Below are 20,035 nucleotides of genomic sequence, written 5' to 3'. Positions count from 1 at the left end.
CCAGGTTCGATTCCAGCCAAGGGCATGTACCTTGGTTGCCGGCACATCCCCAGGAGTGGGTGTGCAGGAGGCAGCTGATCGATGTTTCTCTCTCATCGATGTTTCTAACTCTCTATTCCCTCTCCCTTCTTCTCTGTAAAAAAAAATCAATAAAATATATTAAAAAAAACAATAACATAAAGAGGGTTATGCTGTCATTTTTACTCGCCCTGTGCTTAGTGCTTGGTTTTGGACCTCTTACCTTTATCATCTGCTTGCAGACCCTCATGAGCGTATAATCTAGTTCTGGGTCCATCATCTCTGTCTCCTGCAGCTTAAAAACTTTCTGGTGGCAACGGGTACTTAGCTGCTTCTTGTTTTCTTTCAGACATTCAATAATCTAGGGCGCAGAGTAATGGTCAAGTTAAGGGGTGCACCAGGATTGATAATCCACATCTTCTGACTGAAGCATTCAGATCTTAGTACATCCCCCTTTCTATCCAAGTACCTTCCATGTCTAATTCCTAGGTAATAGGAATCAGGGTTTCCTTACCAAGGAGAATTATATTGATAGATGTGTAACTTCAGAGCTCATAGTAAACCAACCATATAAAAATAATGAACAGCAGGCTGCACTGAGCTCTAAAGGGAAGGAAACCCACTCAGGATCCCTGGCTTCTTTTGCCTTCTCGAGCTGATCCTCGTCAAGATTCCTTCTGAAGCAAACAGGAGGCTCTCTGGCTTTCGCTAGAGCAATAACCCTGACTAGACTGCAGGCACAAGCCAGTAGGTTCAGTTCAACTCACTACTTACCACAAGAGAATAGAGCATTAGATGCCAGGTATAAATTAGACCCAATTCTTACCCCACACAGGGCAAACTTTATATAAACAAACAAGTACAGTAAAAAAGACGAGTGGATTAACATAAAAGCATAAAGTATATGATGCTAAGTGAATAAGCCAGTCAGAGAAAGAAAAATATGATCTCACTTATATGTGGACTCTAACGAACAAAAGAAACTGACAAATAAACTAGAGTCCGAGGCATAACTACATGGAACAGACTGACAGCTGTCAGGGGGGAACTGGATGAAAGAAGGTGAAGAGATTAGCCAAAGAACACATATGAGTAACCCACAGACACAAACAACAGTGAGGTGATGGCCAGAGGGAAGAGCGGGTGCATGGAGTAGCACAGGATGGATTGACGGTAGTGAATTAAGTATATTCTGACTCCTTCCCTCTATCCTCTGTGAACGATGCAGAAGAGAAGCAGATGGAAAGCTGCAGTAGCCAGGGCTGTAGTATAAAGTCACGAGACTTCTGTGAAATTCTCAAGGCACAACCAAGAATCATCAAATAACTGAGGGAAAGGTAACAGCACAATCAAAACATATTGTTTAATAGCCTCAGAACAACACAGAAGGAAATGCTAAATGATAAGCAAGAACAGGTTATGAAAAGAACCAACTGCAGATCTTGGGAATGAAAACAGCAGAATGGCATGAATTCTGAGACTGAAAAAGCCAACCAGAATAAGGAAATAAAAAAAAAAGAATGCCTAATTATATCACAGTGAAAATACAGATTATTAAAGATAAAGAGAAAACTCAGAGGCAGATTAACTAATAGAAGTGAGAATCAGATTGCCCTAAGACTTTGCGTCAACACCACCAGGGACAAGAAGACAATGAAGCCACTATCTCAAAGGAAAGCTCCATGGCGATGCCCTGAACTAGAAGGGGCAGTTGAGTTACTGGGAGAACATGAAAAAAAAAAAAATCAGAGAGATTGAACAAAAAAGGAAAAAGGGAGAGAGAACTCAAGGACATGGACAACAGTGTGGTGATTACAAGGGGCAGAGAGCGGAGGTGGAAGAGGGCATAAAGGAGATAAATGGTGATGGAAAAAATAAAGTAAATCCTTGGACTATTCTAAAAAAATTATTTGCTTGCACTGCATTCCTGATGATTCTGGGTAGGTCCCTGTTTCCACGTATTTTTAAAAAAAGTTTCTTAGGTGATACTTGGGTGGCCATTAGTGAGGCACTGCAATGGGAACATGGTGAGGGAATAACTAACTACAGAGTTGCAGAGTGCTGGGAAAGCTAGAGAGAGGAGGAGGCATATGAAGGATCATTAAGAGATTATTAGGCAGACATGGAAACTGAAAGAGGAAAGAGAATAAATAGGAGACAAAGAGAAACTTTGGGAAAAGTCTGGCGTAACTCGTGAGAGGATGATTAGGTTGGATAGGATGTGATGAGGCCTATCCCACTAAAGAGTTAATTTTTAAAATGTCACCTTCACACACACACAAAATAAATAAAGTAAAATGTCACCTTCACATTACTTTTGCAGTTAAAAAACAACACAAAGTTACCTGGGCGTTGCCATATTGCACCGTGGAACAGTAGTTCTTGATGTCACTCTTGCAGGCTTCGTACAGATCTGGTTCCAGACGGATGTCCTCTGTCTGCAGGAGCGGGAACCAGCATGGAAAAGGGAGGTTACTCTGAGCTGGAGATGTCAAATGTTCTACATATTTTTGATTGGATCCTGTCAGGTAACCACAACTTCTACACAGCAAAGTGGCAGGAGAACGGGGATTTAGTTTCAGTTCTGCCACTAACTAGCTGCATGGCCCTGGACTTTCTCTGCACAATAGAATTTTCCTCTCATAGTGCACACTGTGGTTGACTTCCGCTTCATCTTGGTGATCAGTGCCTGGCACTCCCCCGGAGACGGCTGCTGTCCAGGGGTTGGGCACAGACCTCAAACTGACACTATCAAATTGAAGGGAAAGATCTTTTTTTCATGCTGGGGGAGGTTTCTCTTGTTTTTATTTTCCCGCTGGAGATAAATTTGGGGCAGGTGGCCCAGTGCTGCAGGCAGCCATCATGAGGGAAAGCAGCCTCTGGCCAAGCTGGGGCAGGAACAGCAGAGTGAAAGGAGAGACCTTTGATCCCGCGGGCATTACTATGCAATGACTGTATTGCATGCTTACAGCTGTGTCTTGCTCTGGACTTTGTTTCACACAGTAAAAGTATTTTCTCGTTCAAATACAAAGTAAAACAAGAAGCTGTCATATGGTAAAACTTTAGCCCGATAGTGGCTAAAACCTTTCAATTAGTCCTGGCCCCTCACCCACTTCCTCTCCCCTGCCCCAGGGCTTCTGGGTCTGCGGCTCTGGTTGAGGCATTACCATCTCCAGCTCCTCCACCCTCAGCTGCTTGCGGCACTTCAGGGACACCCTGTGTTCTTTGGCTTCCTGCAGAGTGTCGTTGCGCACGGTGGTGCTCAGGCAGATCACCACGTCCACCCTGCCAAGGGAAGGAGGAGGCCTGGGACTGGCTGGAGCCACCCAAGGGCAGGCGGCTGAGAGCTGGGCTGGGCCAGCACAACACACCCTCCCAGAACTCATGACCCTTTCACCATGTTTTGAATGCCTTTCCTTTAAGTCTGTGTTCTCAGAACTCTAAAAGCAACAATTTGACTGTATATGTCATAAAAGTTGGGCCACAGCCCAAATGCTGACTATATTCCTGAGTGGCAGGGAGGCCACAGAGGCGAGGACAGTTCAACACTTGTTTTGTTAAAAAACATGTGATCAGAGAGGAAGGCTGCTCTTAACTTGAACCATGGCTTTGATGTACGTCCTGTGAAACTGATTCCTGAAAAGTATAGAAACCGGAGCAAAATGGGAACTTGGTTTATATGAGGGGAAATAGAAATAGAAATAGAAATAGAAATGTGCCTTTGCAAAGTGTGACAGGGAAGGATTTAGGTAGTCGTGCTCCACAAACGCATCACTCTCCTCATTAAGATGTAACTCCTAAGTGAATAAGGTTTTGTTTTTCACTATATCTCTAACTCAGTAAAGCCACTCCTTCCCTGAAGACACGACCGAGTGGAGTTATGTTGGGAGGAAATCAGCTAACCTCGTCGTCACAGTGCTACTTGATCCCAAGTACACAACCTCTATCTGCTCCACCAGTGACATAGCCCCAACTGGGAAAATTAAAAATGCTTCCTTAGTCTACGAGGTTCCCACATCAGAACTACCCCCACCAGTGGTGGCTCAGCAGCTATAAGGATGATGTCCAGACAAGGCAGTGTTTGGCCACACTTTCGGAGGGTGAGCAGGAGGCCTCCTGGGCTACCAGACAGCGGGAGGCTGCCTGACAGCTTGGATATTCATTCAGGAGCTAAGAAGCATTTCAGAGAAGCAGAATGAATCAATGAAAAGCTACATTACTTCTTCTTTATGTTGGGGCAAAGTTTCAGCACATCCTCTTTGCAGGCCATTTTAAACTTGTAGGAGAACCGAAAATCCTTCATCTGCACCTAAAAACAACAATGAAAAAGAAAGTCAGAAGCTTGGAAGCAAGTCCTAACCAGCAGTGCTGGGTGACACTGTTCGTAGTTTGCAGAAGCCAGCCTTCCGGCCTCTGCAGGACTTGTCCTTGTCTCCACAGGCTCTGGAACTGCTAACCTCCCCTTCCTCCCTCTGCTGCACGCACAGCAGTCCGCTGCCATTCCCATCACACACATGCTGTTCCCTCGGCCAAAGGACCCTTCTCCCAGATCTCCCCCTGGTTTCTGCCACTGCCTTGGCGTTTCTATTCAACTACCTCCCTCCACAGCCCCTTGTCTCCTTCATCCTCCAACCCTTTCATGCATTATTTTTCTCCACAGGCTCACAGGTTCTATCTGTCTTCCTCTTACTAGAACATAGTCCACAGGGCAGGGTTTGTGTGTTCCACCCCAGAGGCCCTGAACCCATTTGTCAAAGGCTGTATGCCCCAGAAGAGGGGAATTTTACACAGATGCTTGGATTGCATCTTCCTGGCAAGAAAATGCTTGCTTTACCAGAAACACTTCTGTTAGACATGTGGTAACAAAGAAGAGCATGACTTAACCTTCTTATGACAGATCTGGGTAACATGATTAGGGGGCGGGGGGGGGGGGAAGGCTTAGAGACCAGTGTATTGGTACATATTTGGGCTGCTGCAATGAACAGTGACCCAAAACAGCAGGTCTCACTGAGACTATTCAAGGAAAGGCTAAAATACATCATGAAAGCAAGGAATGTGACTGAGGCAGGAAATGCCTCCTTACTGTCTCTATCCCCAATGGATTACACACTCCCTAAGGGTACCAACTGTATACAGTCAAACCTCATTTCTGGAAATTCTCCCTCTCAGTTCTCTACCAAGTTGTTTATAGAAAAAATGTCTTTGTTGTCAAACTGACAACCCTTTATGCTGATACCTCTGCATGACAAAAAGCGTCTCTCAGGCAACAAACAAAGGAGAGAATGCTTTTGTTGCTGAGGAAAGCAATGATTAGCAGTTTTAAAACATAAAGAGACCATCAAGAGTGCTAATATTGCTAATGGTGTGAAAGAAACAATGATCATAGACAACTGGAGAGGTAGAAAAACTGTTGTTGATTTTGATAAACAAAAAGCAGTTAGCCAGTGACAACCATTTCTGAGGCAGTAATATATGAACAAACAAAGATGCTGCATGCTGACCGGAAAGACACCACGGGAATGAATGCTAAAGTGATTCATTCAAAGCTAATAGGGGATGGTTCGATAAATTTAAGAAAATAAGTGTTTTTTTTTTAAAGATTAAACAGTACACTAGACATGTACTATATATAAGAAAGGTTAAAGCAGGGAATCACTGGAGGGTCTGGAATGGATTAATTCAATTTATATTTTTTCTACTGGGAGGAAATGATTTGGTTTTTGACAAATCATTTCTCGAACAGCCTTCAGGAATGCATTAAGTTCGAGAACTGAGGTTCCATTGTATTTATCACTGAATTTTCAGGAGCCTAACAAAGCATCTGGCCATAGCAGGAAAAAAACACATTTATTGAAAACAAGTCAAAACAGGGCATGTATTTGGAGAAAACAATTTTTCACAAGAGCAGTCAAGGCAAGAAGGCTCTGCCCAGTGTTACTGACCAGCTGGAAGTGGGTGACACCAATGGCGCACTTCTCATTCATGTCCTTCTGGTGTTTGTTTTGTATCAGACACTCCATCAGGTCCCCGGAGTCTATCTGGTTATCTGCCACATCCTGAAAAGGCAGTGCACATTTACACTTCATTTGTAACAATTAATAAACACATAGTATAGTCTAGTCCATAAAAAATGCAAACAAGGTATATATTAAATTATGTCAAAATAAGCCTGAGAAGTTACAAGGGACAAACATCTAGGGAATAAAATTCACACAGCAAGCGGCCCTGAACGAAGCTCCAACAGGAACATGCACTACGCAGTCAATGCTTTTACTCCTTTGCTTCCTGGTTGTCAGGTCCTCATGGTTCCTGGATGTGTTTTGCTCCCACAATTAGATAATCTAATACTTGAATAAAGTAATAAAGTAACAGAATTTGCTCAATATCCAGGTACAAGAAGACAGTTGGAAGGGGAAGCCACTGTTACTGCTAACAAGTCCTGCACTGATGTACTGGAAGCAACTCAGCCATGCCCACGGGGCCTTCCCCGTCCCTCTCTAAAGGGCATCCCAACATCTGCTGCGCAGCACGTATCTGGCACCTACAAAGGACGACCAAGTAAGGCCTCTGAGGATGGTGGCACCCCCTCTTGATTTTGTTTACATCTTCAACTTCTCAAAGCTGGCCACTCAGGAGTAACATATGCTGAAGACAGAGCTGATACAACACACTTGGGGTCCAGAGTCCTAGTGAATTCAATTCTATTTCTAACCCTTGATTCTCCAGACATCACTTACGTGGCAAAAGTTCTGAATTATGGGCTCGCAGGCTCTCATCAGCAAGGCTTCTATCTGAATATCCTGTAGAAGATTAAATATATTAATTCTGCCTTAGGAAGAACCAGGGGTGGAAAAGGAGCAAGCAGTTTCTTTCTCTGAATTTAGTAGCATCTGATGGGCAAATAATCTGTTATGTACATTTGGAGACTATTTTAGTCTAAGTTAGAGAGCCCCAGCATAGATAGAACTAACTGCACCTCCATTATACATTGAAAGGCAAGTTTGCTAGAAGCAGAATTAAGAAGAGAGGAGAAAAAAAGCATTTAATAATAATACTAGAGTAGATAAAGCCTTTCAAGTTTTTCCAAAAAGCTAAGCAGTTCAAAATGAAAACAAGGGCAACTGACATCTATCTTTAGTTTATGAGCTCCTAAACCAGACCACTGTCCTCAAACCACTGCCTCCTGGAACACACCCTCAATGCCCTTAAGCAGAGAGTAAGCACTGTATAGGACTAGCTGCTGAAATAACAGCTTCCTTTAAAGAGTCACACACCCCAGAATGTCCTTATAAGCCCACAAGGACAACGTGAATGGGAGAGGAGTTGTCAGAACATGAAAGAAAGCAATAAACCTTTGAAAAATAGAAAGAAAAAAGACTAGTTGAGAAATGTCTAATTTTATGTATTGACCATTTAAATAGTTCTAAAAGGCTTGTTTTTTTTTTTTTTTAAAAGCAGTTTTTGCCCAGCTGGGTGTGGCTCAGCGGTTTAGTGTCGACCCAGGAACCAAGAGGTCACTGGTTCGATTCCCGGTCGGGGCATATGCCCGGGTTGTGAGCTCTGTCTCCAGTGTGGGGCGTGCAGAAGGCAGCCAATCACTGATTCTCTCTCATCATTGATGTTTCTATCTCTCTCTCCCTCTCCCTTCCTCTCTGAAAAAATTTTTTAAAAAAGGAGTTTTCTGTTTCTGGGGTCTCTGCCCCACAAAACAATTTAAACATTTTTAGCTGCCTCCCTCCCCAGTAATAAGCTCTGAATTTTAAATAATATACCTAAGCTTAAGAGGTTTAAATTTTATTTGTCTATTTTAGTGGATTTCAGGATGGAACAGGGATAAACATATGTATTCAATCCTCCATGTTTAACTGTAAATCCCAGGCTTTAATTTTATTAAACACACAAACATTAGCAAATGATCTAATTGAAAGAGCTGAAGATAACAGGAATGTTATAGCCTTCTTGAATATGATTAAGATATTTAAAATACAGCTATCTTTTCTTAGAGGGGAAAGAAAAGATTGGTCTAATCACAGTGATAAATTGAATTTATGAAGTAAACCAAAGAGCTAAACAGATAGTTTTTCTGGAGAAATGAGGAAAGGGTGAAGTTCAGGAAGCATCACAATATTCTTCGTTATAAAGCAAACAGAAAGTGACAGTTTTCTTTTGTTTTCCAGAGAATCTGTATTCTCAAGACTCTAGAAACAGTAGGACTAAGAACAAAGGAAAGGCTGCTGACAGGGCACTTTCCTTCTAAGCGCTGCAAACTGCTTACCTCCGATTCTAACTCGGTGAGGTTGCCAACCAGGTCTCTGCACTCTACAGCCAAGTCATCCAGATGGTCCTGGAGGCATTCAAGCTCCTGCAAACAAAAAGCAATCCCTTGGGGTTTGTCAATTACACAAATGATCAAGGGAAGCTGAGATATCAGTGTCTACTTCCTTTTCAGTGGTCCTTCTTTTCTTTTTGTTTTAAAACTACTTCACTGAACAGAACACTAAAGTTTTACTTATTTCCCAAATTGGGATGGTTGGAAAGATAACTACTTGATGTAACAGGGTGGTTAAGAGGGTTCAGCCATGTGAATCCTCCAGAAGGCCAAATCGAGACAACCAGAAAGAATCAATGTTCAGGTGTCCTCAGAGTCTAAAAATCTTATCAGGCCTTTATTCCATTCCATCAACACCCTGTCACTCCATTTATTTCTGTGTTTTGATTAAGATCATTGGACAATAAATTCACAGTGAAAGACATGAACTATTTTAAGACTCTTTATGGGCAAAGTACGTTGAGACCCAGCATCTTCAACACAACAAAGAGCTGGAAGTTCCTGCAAGTCTGGGATTCTAACTCTAGCCCACATAAGGGACTCTCTGAGGGAAAGTGCCAAACAAGTGAGCACACTAGGGCTTGGGTCTCTAAAAGCTGTCTTGTCTGGGCTTTGGAAACAGCTGGAGCTACCTTGTAGCATCAGTCTATTACCATTTCTCTTAGAAATTTAGAGGCTGTTAAGTATTAACACCTGTTCATTTTTGCAAAGCACACCAACAGCTATTTCTCAGTTAAAGGACCAAGTTTAACTTACTATTTTGCAAGAATCTCTATTTTGAAATTAGAATGGGAAGGAAGGAGAAGGGCTGTAGGAATTATACAACCCTAAAGGAAAATGCATAATACTTTTGGGAGAAAAATAAATGGCTAAGGGAAAAATCCCATTCATGGAACCATGTCCTAAGTTTAGCTTCACAATGCAGCTTTCTCAATGTTACTTACAGGCAGTATGAAAGGAAACTGTTTCCTGGGATTCGGTATGACCATATCCCTTGTTTCATTAGACAGAGGCAGCAGAAAGCAAACAAAAAGCATTTTCTAACAATAAACTAGACAGAGCTATAGTAGGCCCAGAAAGCAAACTGCTAAAAATGACATTCCCAGGCTCAACAGATCTGTGTAAGCAGCCACTGCTTCCTAAAAACGTCTAATTCCTGCACCAGTTTAATCCCAGCGAGTGTTCTGGAGTGGTGCAAATGGACCTGGAGACCTGGGTTCACGCCTTGTTCAAGTACCAACGGGGCTTTAAACAAGGAGCTATTCCTCACTGCTTGGCTTCCCTGCATTGAGATAAAAGACAAGCCACTTTCCCACTTAATTTGACAGAATGTAATAATGTACCTCTTTCCTTTTCTTTTTTTTTTAGCTAGGCACAAAACCCTAAGGAACCATTTACAGCATGCATGTAATTCTTGGGGGCTGCTCCTTCTCTATTCTTCCTTATGGAAGGCGGTTACAATATAATGAAACAAATGCCTGGCTAGGAATAGACCTTAGTTTTAGATAGGGGAGTCAATATACTTCACTTCCCAGAGCCTCAATTTCATCAATTACTCGATGGAGAAAGTCGATTCCTACATATCCTGTAGGACTGTTGTAGGTCACGCACACCATTCGTGCATACAAATATTTACATGTATTCCTCCCTCAAAAAGGCTTAATGTGGCTTGTAAAAATGAGGGGGGTGGGGGGAAACCACAAAATAAAATGAATAAAAAAATGAGTCAAAAAAGAGGAAAGGAGAGGAAATTATGTTAAAGAAAGTGGGATGGAGCAAGTAGTAAGTTAGTACATAAAACGCCTACCACAAAATCTTATATATTGCTAGAGGCAGGCCATACCTTTCTTTGACTCTAGGCTTTTTAAGAGGCAACACAAAGAGGGAAAACAATCAATTACAAAGTAATATAAAAACAAACTAAATGCTTAGGGAAAGTATAGTTATTCTTAATTACAGAGACCAAGCAGAAAATTTCCCCAAGGATTTCTTATAGAGAGATCATTAAGTAATATAACAAATTATGTCCATGAAGTAAAGAGAAATGGATTTTTCGGGGGTTTGTACTCTATATAACATGGTAATCATGAAGATGATGATGATGATGTCACCTACCTGTCCAGTCTCTGTTTTCTCACTGCACCATTTGCCCAGGTCAATCAGGCACTTATCCTGGAGCGCGGGATCCAGCTTAACATCCATGGCACGCTGATGTAGGATTCTCTGGACTTCAGCTCGGCACTCCCGTGAGAGCTACATAAGAACAAGCAAAGCATTCTAAAGGTACCAAAACCAAGACACCTGATAATGCCAGGAAACTGACAAATAACTTTATACCAGGGGTCCTCAAACTACGGGTGTTTTTGCCGCCGCTGCCTGTCCTGCTTAGCAGCCGACTCGTCCCGGGCCTGCAGTGCGCATATGTGGAATGTCTGAGGGACAGTGAACTGGCCCCCTGTTTAAAAAGTTTGAGGACCTCTGCTTTATACCTTAAATCTTTTCCAGAATAATAATTAAATGTTCTAGGAGGTTTCTAAAAACCTACCCTTTTTGGAATGAGATTATACATTGGGCCTATTCTCATATATTATATGAAGCAACATCTTTTTTTCAGAATATCCTAATAAAAAGTGAACTGAATTTGTTTAGGTTACATTAGAAAGTTTCTGTTCAGCAAGATTAATTTGCTATGACTCCAAGAATGTAGAGAATGTTGGGTCTAATTCAGGAGGTTAGGAGAACTGAGTTCAAATTTACCTAAACTCAGACAAGCAGATAACAGCAGAACCAACAGTCCCCACAGGTTAGAATCAGACTCTTCCAGATGAGTTAGAATTAGAAGAGGGTGAAACAGATGAAAACTAGTATTTTTGGAAAGGTTGTGAGAAAGCGGTCGTTGACAGGTAAAGATATTCTCTCTTCCTAAAAGGGCCATGTGCCTGGGGTGGCGGGGGAGAGATGAAGAGTAACTGCTTAATGGGCATGGGTTTCTTTTGGGGGACATGGAAATGTTTTGGAATTAGATATTGTGGTTGCACAACTTTGTCAATATACTAAATACTAAAGAGTTTTTCCTCTTTAAAATGGTTCTTTTTATGTTAGATGAATTTTACCTCAATTTTTAAAAGAAATATATATTTTAAAAAGACAGCTTCCAACCCTTTGTTTGTAAGACAGGTACCTCCTTCTATAGTGACTACCAACATGCCAGCTCCTGTGATTAATGACAAGCTCATCATATGAAGAAAAAGGTAACAACAATTCCCATATTTTCTTACACAGCAGTATAAAAGCTGGGTTAAGACTGCAGTTAACTGAAGTACAACCTTTCTTTCTACCTGGGTCTCCTCATTCTGAATCCTGCACTTAGTCAGACTTCTGCATTAAGCCCAGAAGGGGTATTTGTTAACATGCATGTGAAATAATACCATCTCTATTTCCTGTAACAAATGCAGGACTGAAATGCAATCAGTACCTCAGATGGCTTTAAAAGGTCATCTGGGAGAGCAAGCAGCACGTCAAGTGGCACCAGAAGGCAGTGAACGTTGCCCAAGAGCCAAACCCACCCAAATACCCCAACAAGAGGTGGCATCCAGGGCAGACAAATACCAGGAGCCTGGGCTATGGCGGTTTCTGCTCCACACAACCAGTGTGCTAGGAGAGAGGTCTATTACTATAGGCGATATGTGTTCTCATGCCAAGAGCAGGAGACGAAAAACAATTTGTATCTTGGCTAAGAGCTTCTAATGGATCTTTAAAGCTAAATAATGTTGGGGGCAGCAGAACTTAAGTGTGTATTTGTGATTTAGATTTTGGTAATCTAAAGAAAAAACTGGAAATATCCTGACTCACTTTGTTAAAAACATAAAATCAGGCAGAAAGAAGCTGGTAGGACACTCTGTGTGCACTCACTGAATGAAGAAGTTTTTGGTAGTGTAGCAACCCCTCTCCCCCAGATACAAGAATAACGAAGTTTTCCTAGGATGCCAGAAATCAGAACAATATATAGCAAACTAATTAAAAAACAAATGACAAGAAGAAGAAATGAAGTCAATAGTGACGCATACCCTCCTGCCCTGCTCCTCCGTGCGGTAGGCATGTCTGTACAGGCAAGAGAACACAGCTCCAGGAGGCATAAACTCACTGGTTTCGTTCCAGCCGTGGGTGTGGCAGAGACGAGATGCATCTCCCTGGCACTTGCGGTATAAGACAGGGTCCAGTCTGTAGAGTTAAGAGTTAAAAGATAACCACTCTTACTATACCCTTCCTTCTAGCACATGCTAAGGCTCTTACAATGTGCTTGTATGTGCATTAATAATCACCTCCAGCCCTGGCCGGGTGGCTCAGTTGGTTGGAGCGTTGTCCCATACACTGCAAGGTTGCAGGTCTGATCTTGGTCAGGGTGCATATGGGAGGCAACTGATCAATGTCTCTCTCTCTTCTTTCCTCTCTAAAATTAATAAAAACATATTTTCGGGCGAGGATTAAAAAAATAATAATTTTAATAATCATCTCCAGGGTAGCGGAAACAGCAGGTAAGCAAAAGTATATTCTTGAATTTGTTATTTGTGAAAACACAGTGGTCAATGGGCAGAAGTTTGTTAACCTTAGTACAGAAGATTTAAGTTCTACCTCAAAGAGGTTATCTTGGCTATGAAAGGCACACAACATTTCAGTAACAGACTAAGCACTAGCATGCCCTGGCTAAAATGAGAAAATAAGGGTTGTAGCTGTCAGCAGGCAACCCACAACTTCTTACTCAATACTTTTTTCTAAGCGTACATGAAGTTCAATCCTACCTGATATACTAGATTTGGTAAGAGCAGGAAATGGTAAGATAAACAGAATCTCTCATTCAACTTCCTTTCTAGTAAAACTGTTCCTCTTCTATTCCCTATGCAAGGTAAGACCATTAAAATTTAGTTTACCTGAATATGCTTATCAATTTAAAAAACTTGACATTTAACTTGGACTCTGGAGACAGTGCATTAGGCAACGAGCCTGCTGCTTCTCCGACTGAGATCAATGAATGCTTAATTCTGTCCACGTCACAAAGTCAATTTTGAGGGAGTGCTACTTAGTGGAAGGAAAAAGGCTAATAATATTTAATGAGCAGCTTTTATGACTATGAAGCATCTTTTGATCATGGCTGAAGGAATTACAAAAGAGGAAAAAACATGATTTTGTTAAGGTAGTAAACTCAGTAAACTCTGCTCTTTCAGTTTAGATAGCCTGAGTAAGCACAAGGAAATTCCCACCCAGCTTTCTGTAGTATTTTCCAGAGCAAATTTCAGGAAACAGAAAGAAAAACACATTGAATTTTCAAATAGTCTTCTAGTAAAGCATGTGGGTAAAGCATCCATTAACCCCCAGAAAAAATTAATGACCAAAGCACAGTGGCTTAAACAGCTGGGTCCGGGAGCAGCTGAACGTGGGAGCAGAAGCAGCCTGATCCTACTGGCTGCTCTGGAGGTGGGAAGGGAGAGTAAGACCTGGAGAGAGGAGGGAATTGCAGCCAATAAATGACAGTGGTTCTGACGGCAATAGATCCTTCTTCTATCTCATCTCCTCCCCCTATTTTTTGGCTAACAGGATCAGAAGAGAATCAAGTTGTTACTTATTGATAAGAGCCTCTTAAGATAGAAGAAATTCAATAACTTTGAGTAGTTAAAGAAATAAAAGCAAATTCCCATACCCGGTACAAATCAATAAAAATAAAAATGTTACTATTGTCTACTTAGAAACATATCTGAAGATACTATTGCTGCCCCAAAGGTGCCCAAGTTCTCTCTGGATAGATGATGTCTGTGGTATCAGAAACATTTGATCTTGACTTCCCAAGTGGCAGTGAAGCCCAGTTAGCATGGCTCAGTGGTTGAGTGTCGACCTATGAACCAGGAGGTCATGGTATGATTCCTGATCAGGGCACAGGCTCAATCCCATGTGGGGCCTGCAGGAGGCAGGCGATCAATGATTCTCTCTCATCACTGATGTTTCTATCTCTTTCTCCCTCTCCCTTCCTCTCTGAAATCAATAAAAATGTATTAAAAAAACAAAACACGAAGTAGCAGTGAATGGGGACACTTAGGGACAAACTGCAGGGGCTGCCTCTGTTTTTAGATACTGTTCTGAAAGTAAGAAAGAGGTTTTTCGGGGATTAAAGTTGTTGGCTATCCCAGAAATTAACAAAAACAAATTCCTATTGATTATTAAAAAAAAAATACAAGGGATATTGACTGCACAGGAAACAGGCTGAGATTTTACACTTACACTGGTTTCAAAATACTCACTTCCAATCTCGGGAGATAAAATACTGTAGCTCTAACAGACGGTGTTCACAGTCTTCTACCATTTTCTCTGTGTATAAATGTTCCATCAGGCACGAGAGGATCCTGGGCATAAAACAGGGGTGAAATTGCAACATGAGACAGAAGAGTTCTGACAATATGTGCAGAATTCTCACATTAGTATTCCCTTGGTCTAGAAAAAGCCATTCTGCCATTTCCTAGGGCAATCAGGCACTTACTCGCCCTGACAGAGATTAAGCCTTCTATCAGCTTGAGTCACTTAGCACTTAGGACTCAACCTGCACAAGATCCGTGGGTAGCTGCTTTATTTTTAACTGTTGATTATAAACATTTTCCAACACACACACCTTTCCTTTGCATAGCTTTATCTTCCTATGGCCCAGGTTGTTTTAACTGTCCTCCCTTGCTGATATTTTGAAGCAAATCATTCCATTGTAAATACTTTAGCATGTTTCCCTATAATGAGAATGTAATAGCATCACCTACCAAAATAAATTAATTTTTAAAAATTTCCAATTATTTCATTCCTTTTTACATGTTCATTCAAATCAGGATGCAGAAAAGGTCCACACATTGGATTTAATTGATAGTATCTTAAATCTATTTTAATCTGCAGTAGTTTACTTCTTCCTCCCTCTCCCTTGCCCCCTGTATAGTTAATGCAATTATTTTTATATGGGTAAATATGCTTAATTAGTCTTAAGTGTGTTTGTCTATCTTCTCCAACCACACAAAAACCTTTATGGAAGATTATCTTGTTTTAATCCCCTCCCACAGCACGCACAGCAGGAGTGCATGCACAGCAGGACAATGACAACAGGTTTGCATTCATTTTACTGTTGGGAACTGCCTGTTGTAGGGTATAAAGATTTTTTAAGAATGGGAAACCTGCTCTTACTTGCAACCTGCTTTTAAGAGCTCTTTGAATATCATATGGAAGAAAATGAATGCATGTGATTTAAATATTTCATTATAGAATTTTACAGCTTTCCTAGGTCTTGTATACAACCTCAGAGTTCATTTTGCCCATGATTCCCCTATCCAACCACCACATTTTGTTTTATATTTCAATGAAAATTAATTACTCTCTGATGGTGATCAAGTAGCCAATATACAAACAGGATGAAAAGTATAGAGTGACCTAACGTACAGGCCCACCTATGCTCAGTCACTGTCAACAATATCATCACAATGCTGGGTTTCGGGGCCTCCACATCACGGACGAGGCAGAGCTGACGTCTTAATTCCCATACTAGTTTTAACAAAGGTTGGTATGTGTTGCTGTTTAACAAAATTCCAGTTATGATGTTGAGGGAACGTTCCCTGTGCTACACTGCCAAATAAAATACAATATGGATAAATACCACAAACCACATAACCTACATTGGGTCTCCTGATCGTATGTGTTTGCAGGCGGTCTGTATTACAGATTCACAAGCTTCATTCAAAGCTCTATCAATGCGGTAATCTGCACCAGGGTCAGTCTCCTGAATCAGTGTTTGAAGCTGGATTAAAAAAAAAAAGAAGAAGAAGAAGAAGGAAGAAAGTAAGTCACTTACACATCAGGGAAGAGCACTGTTACCGCTTCATACAATCAGTTACGAAGCCTGGCACGTCACAAGGTACAAGTGTCACTGGCCAAGTAAAAGAGCTCTTGCCCAATCCTTCCCAACTGGTTTCTCTACCTCGTTGATCGAGTTTTCCCGTTTAAGCTATTGCGAGGATTACTTGCCTACCAGTCTGAATCATCAATGGACATTTGCAAAACCAAAGGTCTTTACAATATAAAGGCTACCCTTTCCCTTATATTTGCCTATGTAGTAATCAGATGACTAAATCTGACACTTAGAGGCCAAGCAAGAATTGAGTGAAGAGTAAATAATTTCCAGTTAGAAACCTACTTTGGCCCCAAGAATCTAAAATTTAAATTTTGCTGCAAAGACACTGGCATTACAACAAGCATACTCTGCTTTATTAAAGATAGATGTGAGATTTCATTTAGCTTGCAAGAAATATTCATTACAAAAAAAAAGAATATAATACTTATGATCTCTTGTTTTTCCTCAACTCTCATTTATATAACAAAGGGGTAATCCAGAGCTAATAAGTATACAGAAAAATATTTGTCATTATGCAGCTGAAAATGAGAGTACAGTCTTTAACATTTACTTTTGCTTGGTCCATGCTTCATCATGAAATAAATCAAAAGTATGAGATGTGCCCTAGATTTTTCCCCTCTCTTTGAGGAAAAAGCAGTTGGGGTACAGAAGAAACAGTTCTAAATTAAGGAACAGAGACCTGAGTTCTATTAATAGCTCTGGCTCTGCCAGATATTAGTGTTGAGAACGTGGGCACGTTGATTAACCTTTAAGTTTCAGTTTATTTAACTGCACAGGATTATAAGAATATATAGAAGGTTATATAAACTGCAGGCATTTGAGAGGTATAAAAGATCATTATTACTACAGATGGGTAGCAGATGGTGTTTTGGGGTGGGAATCTTGAATAACAGAGAGCACATCTGAAAACTATAATCCCGGTTTGGGTTCCTTTTTTCCAAGTTAAAGACCTGGAGCCCTTTTTGTGTCACAGATTTAGCCTTTCTCTGTAGGAGCTTTCTCTGATCCCCATACATTTGACCTATAATACCACAGGGGCTCTAGGAAAGTACTAACCCCATCACATATTGATCAGAACACAGAACAAAAAGAAATGAACAAAGAAAACCCCATCCTATCTATTCTAAAATCAGTCAATACTCAAGATGAGCGATATATGAAAGATTTCCAGTATTCTGGGATGAAAGTTATTTATACCAATTCTTGGTGGCAATTTAGAAAAGCTACAAAATGCTGTGGGTAGTTGGTAGGAAGATTACTGTCAAAGGATTATTGATTTTAGTAATGACATTTATTGACAAAGAACAAATATTTTTATCTTTTTCTGAGGGAAATTATAAGCATCATGGGAGTCTGAAAGTCTCTGCAAGAGCTGTATTAAATATCTATGATTCATGACTGACAGACAAACCTGGAGAATTCACAATGAATGCACCAGATTGCAGCTACTAAAAGGAGGCAATGAATGCCCTACAGATTCTAGTAGGCTAAGGACTCAAGAGATCACTGCACTCTGGAATCCAGTGACAACAGTGTGGGAAATTAACACTAAGAATGTAAATTTCTACATGATTATACATCTACTCCAGCACCTGACTGCTTAGGAAAAACCTGGGGAAGTGCTTCTGGGAAATGATTAGTCTAGAGAACAGACTGGACAGTCACCTTTGGCCTGGGAGAGACTGGGCCCAGACTCATTCAGCCATAACCACAGAGAGTTTAGTAAGCTCATGATTATGGTGCATTTGGCAAAGTATGTACTCATTAAGGTAACACTTGCTTTTATGCTTCACAGTTTACTATTTGTTAAGAGATCACTGAATCAAAGCACAGCCAAGCAAAGAATAGGGAAAATCAATGGTTAACCACAGACAGGTATAAAAGTCTACTGTATCAGGGAAGAAAACTTTGAAAAAGAAAGAAACCCATCTAAAATATATTATTTCAAAGCATTCCTCCCTATGACTGAGGATGGATAATGTGGTGGAAAACGAAGAAAAATGATTCCTTTTCCTTCAATTCCTAAAAACCACGAGTCCATAAAAACCCAAATAAAGTGTTTGTTTCCCACTTGGCTAAACTTAATGTGGGCAAAGCCACATAACTCACTATTTAAGGCTTGCGCGCTGGGTTGGGAAAGCACTTTATTCTGGGCACAAGGACGAGGCAGGCGTGCTTATTTTTTAAAAAAATATATTTTATTGATTTTTTATAGAGGGGAAGAGAGAGGGATAGAGAGTTAGAAACATCGATGAGAGAGAAACATCGATCAGCTGCCTCCTGCACACTCCCTACTGGGGATGTGCCTGCAACCAAGGTACATGCCCTTGGCCAGAATCGAACCTGGGACCTTTCAGTCTGCAGGCCGACGCTCTATCCACTGAGCCAAACCGGTTAGGGCAGGCGTGCTTATTTATCCTTCAGGTGTTGAGTCACTCACTAGCTCTTTCATCAAGCTAAATTTCAGAAATCCCTGAAGGTTAGCTAGATGCTTTGAACTAAAGTCTAACCAACCTATTTTCTTCTTTCTGTACACCTTAGTACAAGTGTAGCCTCAGTAAAGAATATATAGGTTTATTCCTAACCACTCCCTCCCCTTTCCATGCAGCATTAAGGATAAAATGCAAATATAGGGTATCTTGATCAATTCTTGGTCTGGGGCCCAGGCACATACATTGTCACAGAGGTTTCTTTCCTCGGACAATCACTAGCAAGGACTGCTTCTGAGGAATTATATCCAGAAGCTAGCGTTCAGTCTCACTAGGCTTGGTATTTTGGGGAAGAGATTACATTTGTCTACTTTTCCCACCATGGGAGGTATAATTACAGTCTACTCTGGGTCATGGTCATAGGAGCTAAGGTAAAATTTTATTCCAAATCAAAATTCTATGGAAATTTGGCATTTTGGACTAAAAATTGTGATTTTAATGATTAGCAGAAAAATACAAGTAATATACAATTTTTAATAAAAATGCAAACAGAAAAATAAAAGACTAATGAATTATGGTTTTTTAAAGTTTCTCTGAGGACAAAGCCTCAACTTTCGAATTTAATGAAACAGAAACAGAGGCATTGTATTTATATTTTAAACTTTATTATTATTTTTAAAATTTTTATTCATTTTAGAAAGAGAGAGAAACATCAATTTGTTGTCCCACTTATTTATGCATTCATTGGTTGATTCTTATATGTGCCCTAACCAGGAATTGGATTCACATCCTGGGCATATTGGGAAGACGCTCTAACTAACTGAACTACTGGCTAGGGCTTAACTTTGCATTATGTACTGGAATTCTAGTTATTAACTGCTTATGAATCCTGCACAAGAATAACTTTATCTCCCCAAGCCAAGTATGCTAATTTTTTCTAACTATCTTTACAGAACTGATTGTAGAGTTTGGAGGTAGAAAAGAAAGGCCCTTCCACATACAGTTACCCTAGCCCAGTGGTCGGCAAACTCATTAGTCAACAGAGCCAAATATCAACAGTACAACGACTGAAATTTCTTTTGAGAGCCAAATTTTTTAAACTTAAACTATATAGGTAGGTACATTGTTATCAACTTAATTAGGGTACTCCTAAGGCTTAGGACGAGCCACACTCAAGGGGCCAAAGAGCCGCATGTGGCTCGCGAGCCACAGTTTGCCAACCACAGCCCTAGTCTAACAAGAAAAGGTAGTATAATTTGAAAACAACATGCTTTCTTGATCCTTCAGGCCTGGAATTCATGACCTGTCATACATCAGCAATAAAAAGAAACA

General features: G+C 40.7%; 1 protein-coding gene across 1 annotated transcript in view; it reads right to left on the bottom strand.

Moving 5' to 3' along the window:
- GLG1 (golgi glycoprotein 1) overlaps positions 1-20,035 on the bottom strand; it is a 109,511-nt gene that overhangs the window by 9,496 nt on the left and 79,980 nt on the right. The window contains exons 9-19 of the mRNA XM_059667451.1: positions 16,039-16,160; positions 14,638-14,739; positions 12,415-12,568; positions 10,463-10,600; positions 8,294-8,380; positions 6,756-6,818; positions 5,961-6,074; positions 4,239-4,327; positions 3,186-3,303; positions 2,364-2,456; positions 242-379 (exon numbers count right to left, since the gene is read on the bottom strand). Coding sequence (XP_059523434.1) covers positions 242-379; positions 2,364-2,456; positions 3,186-3,303; positions 4,239-4,327; positions 5,961-6,074; positions 6,756-6,818; positions 8,294-8,380; positions 10,463-10,600; positions 12,415-12,568; positions 14,638-14,739; positions 16,039-16,160 — 1,218 coding nt within the window. The remainder of the gene's footprint in view (positions 1-241; positions 380-2,363; positions 2,457-3,185; positions 3,304-4,238; positions 4,328-5,960; positions 6,075-6,755; positions 6,819-8,293; positions 8,381-10,462; positions 10,601-12,414; positions 12,569-14,637; positions 14,740-16,038; positions 16,161-20,035) is intronic.

Source organism: Myotis daubentonii, chromosome 15 (assembly GCF_963259705.1).
Source record: "Myotis daubentonii chromosome 15, mMyoDau2.1, whole genome shotgun sequence".
Taxonomy (NCBI): domain Eukaryota; kingdom Metazoa; phylum Chordata; class Mammalia; order Chiroptera; family Vespertilionidae; genus Myotis; species Myotis daubentonii.
Note: the sequence above shows the minus strand (reverse complement) of the source record. Positions and strands in the feature narration are given on the sequence as shown.